This window comes from Diadema antillarum, unplaced genomic scaffold (assembly GCF_040938485.1).
Source record: "Diadema antillarum isolate AM-2024a unplaced genomic scaffold, OU_Dant_1.0 seq00000563_RagTag, whole genome shotgun sequence".
NCBI classification, from domain to species: domain Eukaryota; kingdom Metazoa; phylum Echinodermata; class Echinoidea; order Diadematoida; family Diadematidae; genus Diadema; species Diadema antillarum.
Window position 1 is genome coordinate 1,864,312 of NW_027271502.1, and position 11,893 is coordinate 1,876,204.

At 38.7% G+C, this 11,893-nt stretch overlaps 1 protein-coding gene across 1 annotated transcript in view; it reads left to right on the top strand.

Annotated features, from left to right (window-relative positions):
* The window catches only part of LOC139735101 (uncharacterized), a 276,614-nt gene extending 268,116 nt beyond the window's left edge, over positions 1 to 8,498 (top strand). The window contains exons 5-7 of the mRNA XM_071645871.1: positions 2,467 to 2,627; positions 5,414 to 5,577; positions 6,844 to 8,498. Coding sequence (XP_071501972.1) covers positions 2,467 to 2,627; positions 5,414 to 5,577; positions 6,844 to 7,026 — 508 coding nt within the window. The 3' untranslated portion in view covers positions 7,027 to 8,498. The remainder of the gene's footprint in view (positions 1 to 2,466; positions 2,628 to 5,413; positions 5,578 to 6,843) is intronic.
* Positions 8,499 to 11,893: the final 3,395 nt, after the last annotated feature.

The window sequence follows — 11,893 nt, forward strand, 5'->3', positions numbered from 1 at the left end:
TCATATCTGTATCGCCAGTGCCACATTGTCCACAACTTACCATCACATATAGGAAGCTAGTTTTGATATGTTTCAGGGAGCAGGGCCCTGTTTTTTGAAGAGTCCTAATTGATTATATAGTTGATTTCTATCATAAGTCTATGGCAGCCTGTGAGGTAAGGAAATTTGCAATTGATTCTATCTTTTGATAAAACAGGACCAGATGTCATCTCCACGCTCTGTTTGTTTGATTTGCATCTCTTCATTAATCATCTCATATCAAACTAACCTTTTGAGAGAACTCTTTGTCATCGGCGATACCACTTTTTATTTGTTTGTATGTACATGTACAATCATAATGTGATTATTCTGATTGTATTTAAAGCAATACAAGCTCACCACACTTTCTGTTCTGCCATACCAAATGTCAGCTTTTTTTCCTGAATAGCTGTGAGGCAATGAGGTTAGAGATCATTTTTAGATTGAATCAAAAATTAAATGTCATTTAAAAGGTAGACAGATATTCTGTCTATTTATAGAAGGGCTGCATGTACTGTTGTACTGCTAAAAAAAAAAAAAAGACAATTCAGTTACCAACTAAATAAATGTGTGAGAGAACCAAAGTGGGATTTATTGAATTTAAACACAGGAGTGCAACAGTGAAAATCTATTTTTAGGAAACCTATAAGAAGTATGAAAGCAGTTGCAGGGGTTACAGATGTTGATTGGTAACCTCTTATTATCAGAGTGCGTTGAATCAGATGACGGCCTCCGGTATTACAAGAAAATAGCTTTGCATGGGAAAAAGTGGGCAAATCATATGTTCTCCCTCTCTCTCTTTCTTTCTACCTTTGTCTCTCTACCTCTGTATGTCTCCCCCTCTCTCTCTCTCTCTGCCTCTCTCTGCCTCTCTCTCCCTTTCTCTCATCCTTTTGACAGAGGGAATGGGGAGCATTGTTCCTGCCGAGAGGTACTTTAGCTCCAGCATGAATGGTGCTTAGCATGCCAGAGAGTTCACAGTCGGGGGTGCGGCGCATTAGCCTCACCTGCGTCAGAGCAGACGTACATTCCCGGTGTACGATTCCCCAGCATCTGTGCTGTTAGTCCCGCTGGGCACCGTGATTTAGGTCAACTGACGAATGTCCCCATCAACCCGAGGAGCTGATTATGCCTAGATTCCCTTATTACATGTTCTTTTAAGTTTTCTCCCCCACATACTACTACCCCCCCCCCCCCACCTCACCCTTCCAAATTCTGTTCCCCAGTGGTGCTGAATTACATAAGTACTGCTATGCTGTGGGATGTATTTTCCTGTGTCACATGATACGGCACCTGACGCAGACTCTCACCAAACAGCGGTACTCAGTGCATTGATTTTCATGCTCTCCGGTCGGCAGATCACGTAGATCTTGCGCGGCCGTGTTAGATGTTCATCTTGGAGAGGTATTGCGTGGCACACTTCAGCCAACCACCAGATCCCGCGCAAGATGGCGTGGAAAAGTCGCCAGATTGAATGAGGAATGGTGCTGATGAGAAACGGGAGACGGCCATTCATGTTGCCTTCACTCCAGTTAGCAAGTCAAGTGGGATTCTAATAATGGAAATATGAATCAGGAGTGGATAGGGAAGAAGTGTGCCTTACTTATGTGAAATCAGGTAAAAGGAAAGGAGGAGCATTGTTTGTGAACCCACTTCTGTATAACAAGAAAAAGCATAGTAATTTGTCTATATCTGCATAAAAATTTTTCTTTTCTCTTTGCTGGAAGGGATGGTACAGTTTTGGTTGAGGTGGGGCTCCAGGTTTCCAACGTTTTTCAAGGGTGATTTTTTGAAGTAATTGGAAACCTCTTGTGAAATATTAAAGAGCATATAATTCTAAGAGGAATGCAAAGTTTATTTCATGAAAACTGGTTTTAAAATTGCTGACATATCCAAAATAGGTGATTCTTATAAAAGATGGGACCTACTTTTTATTAGGATTGCTATGTTAATACTTCGTTTTTGGACATCGCGGCCATTTCAAAACTGATTTTTGTCAATTAAACTTTGAATTTCTATGAGAATTTTATGCTCTTTAACAATTCATAGAGTGGTTTCTAAGTATCTCACAGAAAGGTTAACGCTGAATCCTCATCTCAACCAAACTATGTCATCCCTTTAAAGGCTGAGATTATCTTGGGAGATCATTTCAAAAACTCATTTTGAAATTATGCTTCTCCAGCTTACACAGTCACATCTCTGATATGTGAAATGATTATTGTTGCCACACCTTCTGTTGCTATTGTTAATATCGTTGATTTGTTTTGTCGACATTGTAAACATTGTCGACCGAGTGATTACTTTTCATTGTCACATCGATTCCCAGTGCTGTAGTACTGAGAACATTAAAGACGAGACAAAAATAATACTGTTTTCTCCTCAACTTGAACATGAGAGTGTAATCCTGTTGCATCTTTTTTTTTCCCCCTTCTATCTTATCTCCTGCAGTGCTCGGGATTTGAAGGATAAGATGCGATTTCTGCGACGGCGGCATACAGACAGCTCACTGCGCGACACCAACAAATTCAACGTAGAGAAGGTCAACTTTCCCGACGTGGAGGACGTACGGAAATGGGGAGAATCATTCGAAAACTTGTTGAGAGATAAAAGTGAGTGGCTGCTTGGCAGGAATCACATCTTTTTTTTAGGAAAAAAAAAGAGATGAAAGTTGAAGTGGATCATTTTGTCGGCAGTCATCCGAACCGTGCATTGACTTTGCGCGTAATCTTAGTGACATACGACAGTTCGTTGCACGCAAGTACAGGGCATGCGGTCAGCGAAACTGTCCTTTGCGATATGTGGTGTAAAATGACAACGGTCTTTGCAAACCGAAACAACATACATTTAGCTCTCTTGCGATTTCTCACATAATTCCTTACAATACAATTCAACAAATACATCTTACATATTACAAAAATAATTGCAAATGCCATACATAAAAGTAAAGCAGTCATGACCGAAAAAATTGGTAAACTTCCAAAGCGATTATCTCGAAATGTCATTCTTACGCGAAAATTGCATGTACAACAGTTCAGATGACCGCCAACGATATGGTTTTGGAAATAAAATTAAATGAACTTGAAAGGTTGTTGAGAGACAAACGTGAGTACCCTAAATTTCCATGCAGACTGCACACCCATGCATAAAGCTTATCTCGACATTGGGAGTCGGCATATAATATGTAGGCCCCCTAATAAAGATTTCCACCAAAAACTTGTGTGTGTGTGTATGTTTCCACACAAGACACATGCCAACTGCATGCATGCCACACTGCCCATGTTTGTTATCTCACCCTTTTCATTTCTACTTTCATTCAAGAAGTGGATATTTTCAACGCCAAAGTTGTGATGAAAGATTTGTATGTGTGTGTGTGTGTGTGTGTGCCTGTTTATAAGAGGCATCTTTATTAAAATTTTGAGACTTTCTGAGGCAGAAAAAAAAAATTTGTAGTCAAAATAGGACAATTTTTAGAAAGTGGGAGAAAAGGGAGATTTTTTTTTTTTGTGGCCTCTCTGTATCTTCATCTTCTTTTTACATACCTGAATACATGAAGTAAAGATGTAATAAGGTTTCATCAAAGATGTCAGATTTGGCAATCCCTTTCTATTAGTAGTTGTCATAACATGGAATTGTATCTGTCATCAGGTTAATGCAAAATCAAACCTCTGCTCAATTGTGTTAAAAGGATCCAAGAAAATAAAGAAATGATTGCAATATGAACTTAAGAATAGGGCTCTTGTCAAAACCTGCTTCTGTTTAATGCAAGGGGGAAAAAAAATGAAAGTGAATTCACAACGGAGGGAATATTCAGATTAACCCTAAAGGAGGTGATGTCCAAATATATATTTGGATGAATTTAACCCATTGAAGACAAGTCGTGGGTATACTCAGTCAAGTGTCAATGAGAAATGCGTATTGTAGTGAAATCAGGCCATCCTCAACGGGTTAATGCAACAATGTCAGTAGAACATATCAGTGAAATTGGAGGAAAATCATACAATTTATTCAAAAGTTATGATTTTTCTTTTAAGTTTCAGTGCCTACTTATTGCTGGAAGGAAGACTGCCACAAACCCTGATATCAGTGCAGGACAATGATATACAGAAAATATTTTAGGCAGGAAAATTCACATATTTTCTCTGTTCTAGTATAATGAAAGTGCACTTGACATACCTCTTTCAGACAGTCATCAGAATGATATTACTCGTGAAGGGGAATGAAATAAAGATATACATGTGGACTGCAAAACAACGCAGCAGTAGTTAATTTCATTTCATTTCATTTATTACGTTTCCACACAAATCATACAGTGTTGTGTCTACAACATCCATCCATGACAATGTAAAGTAACACAGAAATTATAAGTCGTAAGTGCAGTATACAAATAGCATTTACATAGCTCAAAATCGATTGAAATCATTATCAAGTACATTACATTCATGACGGATGAATAAAATTGTGTGTGGTGGGAACTTGAATAGAAGCAGATGCTTGTGAGTGTAGGTTCCCCAAAAGAAAGTCAAACACAGGCTGTTACACACACACACACACACACACACACACACACACTCTCTCTCTCTCTCTCTCTGCAGGCACGCAAGTACGCGAGTAATAGAATGCATCCGCGAAGTTTCAGGAAAATCAGGCAATCTGTTCAAAAGTGATGAAGTTTTGAAGTTCTGTGCCACTGTTTTACTGGATGAGAAGACTACAACACTTCATGACTTTACTGCAGGACAACAGCATAAAGAGAATTCTGCAAAATTCCATTATTGTCTTGCGCCAAATCCATTAATTGAAGTGCTTGAGGCACACTCATTGTAGATGAAAGAATTAGGATGAGATGAAGAAATTGGAAAAGTTCAGATGTCATGAAACAAATGCATTCTCAGTTGATGTAATGCTAAAAGATCAGCGGTTGCTCATGAAAATTTGTGGCACTCAGTAGCTTTTCTTCTAGTGTGTTTGTTGAGTCTAGAAAACTCACAGGTGAGAGTGCTTGAAATGTGGAAGAATGTAGGGAGATTAGTATCATTGGGAAAATATTTTTTTTTTAAATTTACGTTAATCTTTCAATTCTCAGGGGAATTTTGTCGCAGAAATTATCTTCTTGTCATCAGATTAGCTACTCTGAATTTCACTGCCTGTATCTGGTTGGTAAAGGGTCAAATAAAACTGGTTATATTCACTGAGTCTGCTAAAATTCAGAAAGAACTTAACAACTCTTTGCCAATTTGAGAGAGGAAAAGCAGAAATTTTGTCTTCTTTTCCAGCGCTGGGATTCTTTGTCTCAACTTATTAACCAATCTCAGCTGTAAAAAAAAAGAAGAAGTGAATTTGTTTGTTTTTTTGTTTGTTTTAAATCTAATCCACTGCAATCCATGATTCTATTCAGATGGGCTGGAAGCGTTCAGAAAGTTCCTTCAGACGGAGTTCAGTGACGAGAACATCGAATTCTGGCTCGCCTGCGAGGACTACAAGAAGCTGAAGTCGTCCAAGTATGCCACGCGGGCGCGCAAGATCTACGACGATTACGTCACGATACAGGCTCCGCGAGAGGTAAATGTAATGGCTTGGTAGACCCCCACATAAAGACACTCACCCAATTCCCTGCTCATGAGACGTGAAACAGATCTCCTTTTTTTTTTCCCTTCCTTTCTTTCGCATAAAGAGAAAAAGATAAAGAGAAAGATGCGAGCACTAATGGGGAGAGATCAGTAGACCTGAGAAGGCACTGACCAAAACAAGGAGTTGGTGATTTCTTATTCTGTCTTGCCTTTTTTTTCTCCTCTCAAAGCCTTTTTTTTTTCCTTTTTTAACCAACAATCCCGGTCAGATTTCCAAATTTTCATCCCCAAGGACAGAAAAATGCAAACTCTTAATGATGAACCAGCTGGGGGTTGATGACAGCCAACGGTGGTCTTTGCCAGGTCATTATCCATGGGAACAAGTGTAATGACTGACTTTCTAACAAATTGTACTGTCTGCTCTGAAAGTAGGTGGCCATACAGTATGTACCTGGATAATTGTGTGTCATATATATATATATAAATGTTTGTGTGTGCATGTTTTTCACATTGTTTATCTGAATTTCATTCAGTGATGTTGAAATCAAAGTCACAAATTCAAATTGAATATAACACTGAAATTATACCTTACAATGTTTTAATGTATGCACTGAACACTCATTTATGGAATATTACCCCAAATCACTGATATAAATAGATTCAAGTCTGCTTTGAAAATGCATTTGTTTACAGTGTAAGCAAACATGAAACCCAGTACCATCACTATTTTTTGAGCACATATGGACATTATCACTTTGTGTTATGTGCTATATATGCACTGTCGATTATTATTATTATCATTATTATCATTATTATTATTATTATCATTATTATCATTATTATCATTATTATCATTATTATCATTATTATTATGATTGTACAGTGCACTCCCGTTGTAACGAAGTCCCTGCGAGCGGCAGTTTTCTTTTGTTATATCAAAGTTTGCTACAGACAAGCATTGAAGCACATGAATATTATATAATGTGATAATTTTTTGACCTAAATTTTTACTTCATTGTTACAAGAATTCCATTGTAACCATGTTTGTTACAACGGGAGTGCACTGTATAATACAGTAAACCATGTACTAAATTTGCTCCAAAATATCATGAGAATTTGTACACAACCCATAGGTCTACTGAAAGCATGCAGGCTGGGCCAAGATATGGTATCTTGCTATTTGAGAAGTGGTAATAGCCCATATGCCAGTCTCTTTTGGATAACTCTTTATGTTCACTCATTCATCTTCATTGCACAGGTTAATCTGGATTCAAGAACCAGGTTGGAAACAGTGGACAATCTGAACGCACCAGATGAACATACATTTGACCAGGCCCAAAAGAGGATAGAAGCGTTGATGGAGAAGGACTCGTATCCACGGTTTCTCCGCTCGGAGATCTACCAGAAGATCCTTCGCGAAAGCAGTAAAAAGGGAAAGTGATAGAGACCCCACCCTGGTACATAGGCTACCCTCCTACAACTCGTCCAACCCCACAGACTTTTAACAAATCATAGACCTCCATGCGTCGGCAAGGACGGAAACTCTTGATACAAACACTCATCCCGCCTGTTGGCTGGTCAGAGAATGAGCACATCTCTAGATTTCTCTTTTTTTCTTTTTTCATTTTTTTTTTTTACTTAGTCACGTACGCTTGACATCTTTACAGGTGTGATATATTCTAAAGAATACTTCATGTGTGTGTTTGTGTGTGTGGGGGAGCATATGCATGGATAGCAAACCGCGGTGGCCCCTCGATGCTGTGGGAATCGCAAGAGCATTTTTTCCCGCTGGCCCACCCATTCTGCCTGAAATAAGTGCAACGATTTTGTCGCAGCCCTCACACCCCGCCCTGAGTCTCTACCTGCACAGCAAAGGACCGAGTTTGTGTGAGCGTTTGTCATATTAGCACCCAGTGGTTAGATTGTGAATGACTTGAGCGCAGCATATTCCTGCCTTGTGGACCATAGCGGAACCGCTCCCTAAGAATCATGTGGAAATTTAGCCCTTTCCTCTTGGATCCTGCATAACATTATTTCAAAATCTTGCCACATATGTAAAAAAAAAAAAAAAAGAATTTACTGTAATATCACTTTTAGCAGGCAATAATAATGCTGTAATTCTGTTTTTTCACCGGTGCATCACCACATAATTATGTGCAATGTGTTGTGTGTGTAGGTCTTATTCATTTTGTTGGAAGTGTCTTTTGATAAAAGAATTGAAACTAGCAAACTGTCAGTGATTTGTAGAGATTTGTGGTTAATGTCCGTAGAAATGATGGAATCCTATAAAGTTTTTGTGTACGGATCACGTAGCATTGCATATCAACGTTTTTCAATGTAATTTCTAGTCATTTTTAGATTGATACACCATCATGCCCTGTACTAATTGAAATGTAGTGAAACCAGTTCATTTGCCTACAACTCATTTTCCATTGACAAATGATGTATTGTTCATATGCTGTGTTGGAAATAGAAATCTATATATATATACTGCGGGGTAGACGTCCCACATGAGATTAGCATATCTTGCAAATGGATTTTCTAAACTTTTACATCCTGCTATTGAGGGTAGATCTGCATGGTCTTATTAAATGTACAAGGGAAAGGCCTGTTTTGTAATTTGGGCTCTTAGTTGTATTCTTGTTCAGGTCAGCTTCTTTTATGAGGAAGAAGAAAAAATAGTGTCTGAATGAATCCAATTTCTCCTTCTTTTGTTAGCATTGTTCAGAAGGGGATGAGCCTTTGAAAATACACTCAAAGAAAGAAACAGATGCTCTGAGCTATCAATATTATAGTAGGGTGAAATGTTGATATTGGCCAAAATAAGACGTGGGGGATGTCATATACAGCCTGTTATCCCTCATATCAGGTATAGATTCCATACACGTAGGTACTTCAAGGCCACTTATCATAAGCAGCCTCAAATTACAAATATGGATACAGTCTTTTCATATCTCCATAGCTGATCAAGATGTGAGCTTTGCTTGTTTTGTTTTTTGTGTGTCCCTTCCTCTTTTTTTTGGGGGGGGGGGTCGGGTGGGTGGGGAGGCATGTTGTGAGGAGTGCAAAATGCTGCATCACATTTCTGCTAAAATTGAATGGGGACTGGATGTAGGGAACGAGGGGGAGGGAGGTCGAGCCACATCTGTTCGAACAGAAATAGATATTCAATCCATTTTCATTGCCTCGAGCAGGAGCTTACAAGAAAATTGCGAGTTCATCCCAGCAAGAAAACAAGTCGGACTAAATTCTGCAGTTTGTAGATGGCTGCAGATGTGACAGTGACCAGTAAAATAACGCAAACAGTTTGTAAGGAAATTGTGCACGTTTTGATTAGAAGGTCCTGTATATCAAATTTGTAATTATTTTTTGTTTTCACTAGTCCTTCACAGATAGAAAAAAAAATGTAAATACACACCCATGCCATTCAGATTGTTTGTGTATCAAGTGCATAGAAGTCATGCATATTTGAAAAATGTATTCAAGAATCGGACATACGGGTGTTGGGGATACATGTACTGGCTTTCGTAAGATTTCCATGGGTGGCCAGTTTTATTTGAGTTAGACTTATCACTCTCTGTCTCTCAAATATTCTTCTTCTCAATTATTCTTTTAATTTCAAGTTTTTTTTTGAAAGGGCCATTTGCCTCGTGGACAGATTTGTTTCTGTATCTTTTCATGTCCTTCTCCCTGCATTTCTTCCTTTCTTCCTTCCTTATTGCAGCGGTTTGAAAATGTCCATTCATAAAACAGTATTAACATGAAAATCACAGAAATCTACAGAGTTAGTGCACGTATTCAATGAACATACAAACCCCCCTCTCTCTCTTTCTCCCTCAATCTAGAAAATATAAAAGGGTCAAAGTTCATCGAGACCAACAGAGATGTTTAACGATTGTGTCGGTGACACAGCAAATCTGGAATTTCTCATGCACTCCCTCTGATTCTAACGAAGGCTATTCCAAAGTGGTTCATCACCAACACATCATTTTCTATCTCCTCACCGCTAATAACCTCAGTCAGCAGCAGAGTACCTTGTATGTCACCGGTGTGAGTTGTTTGCATGGGGTAGGTAGGTGCGGGATACAGAGTAGGGATGGGATGGAGAGATGGACGAAATGAGATTTGAATGGATGGAGAGAAAGAGCAATAGATAGATAGACGGACTGACAGACAGACACACAGGAGAATTTTTGCTGCACTTGTGTGGAGCGTAAACAGGATTAGGTGAGGGAAGCACTTTGTCCCGAGCTCACCTTTCGTTTGACGTTCAGCCATCGTCTGGCTTTAATGGGGGACTACTGAGTGAGCATTGCTCTGGCAGGGGATGAAGCACCCGAAAGAAACCCAGATCAAAATTGCAAGAGAGGAAGATGCGACACCACACTTTCAGCAGGGTTTACTAACCAATCACCTTTTATCCCAGATTGATTTGCATTGCATTACAGAGACACACACTCATCACTTTTCACTAGAAAGTTCACCACAATCCAGTCTACTGGTACTGAGTATTGCTGAGAGAGGGAGATTGGTTGGGTTGTTATGATTTTGATTACAAAATTCGTTTAAAACGGTCCCTGAAGGCATGCATTATTGGGTATTTGTGTTTAGCTTGTTACTGCAGTCCAAGCAGATCCTCCATTAAGTTGGATTAGTCAGTTTTGAATCACTGCAACCAAGACATGCATATCAATTTCAAAGTAATTTTCTATGAGATCTTCAAGAAGATGAATCCCCCGCCCACCTCCGTCTAGTCAAGTTATAGCTTGAAATAGACATGGATCAAATTGTAGATTAAAAAAAAACAACAACTATGTAGAGAACCACACACTGTAAAATAGTCACTCAAACAAATATTTTCAATACCTGTTATTGGTAATAAGAGCTAGATTTCAGACAGCTTGAAAGGACAGACCTGTTCCATTGGTGTTTTTGATATAAGTTGCAAATCAGCGAAGGTACGGCAGGTGGCATCAATTCGCCCTGGATTCTCTGATTCACGGTACACACTGAGACGATGACAGGGATTTGGTATCAGACAACATCAGAAAGGGTACAGCTGTATTAAGACAAATGCTTTTACTCTTATTTCTATTACATTGGATACTTTTTATGGGACCATGTATAAATTGTCCCAGATATTTGTCCCAAATATCCCAGATATCTGTAAAGGTATGTTCAATTTAAAGCTGCGTGGGCACATCCTTTGATGCATTTATTCATTAATGTATTCATTCACCTTTAATCTGCAGCGTACAACTGTAGGTCATTAATTCCCTATCAGGGAGAACAACAGTATCAACGGCAACAAATATCCAGAAATGGTGATACTGATGGCCAAAGTGTATGTGGGCATTCTTGTGAGGATGTCATACGCCATGCACTACAGGGTTGCTTGCTGCTGCTGAAAGGCCCTGTGTGTCTTTCTGTGTGTGTGTGTGTATGTGTGTTTGTGCATATTATGCATGTGTGTGTGCATGTGTATGTGTGTGTGTGTGTGGGTGTGTGTATACATGTGGATTTATGCTACCTGATGTTGGCGCATTGATAGAAACTGTGCATCTTGGCAAGCTCTTTAGAATCTTTTTTTTTTCCATCTGGAAGAAATGACTGCGGTTTCACAACCTTCAAAATGGGCAAACAAATTGTTAGACTATCGTCAGGGAGGTACCATATCCCTAGTTATATTTGGGGTCAACTTGTTTGTGGGAAAAAAAAAGTTTGAGTTTTCTTTTTCCTACACTTGGAAATGTTTTAGATAGTATTGTTACAAGAATATATATATACATATCTATATATATCTACTATGATATATTCACTATGCACAATGTACATACTTATAGACACACCTCATGTGCAGTTTGATGTGAAAATTTATTCAGGAAAATTATTTGTGATAGTCAATGAATAAACAGAAATCCTGATGAGCATTGGTATTACTGTTGCCACTAAATGTTGGGAAAGGCCGTTTTGATATCAGTAATTCTAGTATATTGCACAGTGCATGTAAAACTTAAGCCAAAATATTAGTGAAATGCATGCCAAAATGACTATTCATTTCCCTTTTTTTAAATTCTGTAAGACTTCCAACGAACAAACTCCCGTTTGTTTGTTGGTTGGTTTCTATTGCTGAAACAGGGATGCATGAATTCAGTTTATATTCCTTGCTAATATTGGATGATTTGGAGTTTTGTTTCAGCTTGCATCATTACAAATCATGTTCATCCAAATTCCAGAGTCCATAAATTTCAGTGACCAAAAATTTATCTACCATTCCCCCATGTTCTGAGACTATTTCTTTATGTTAG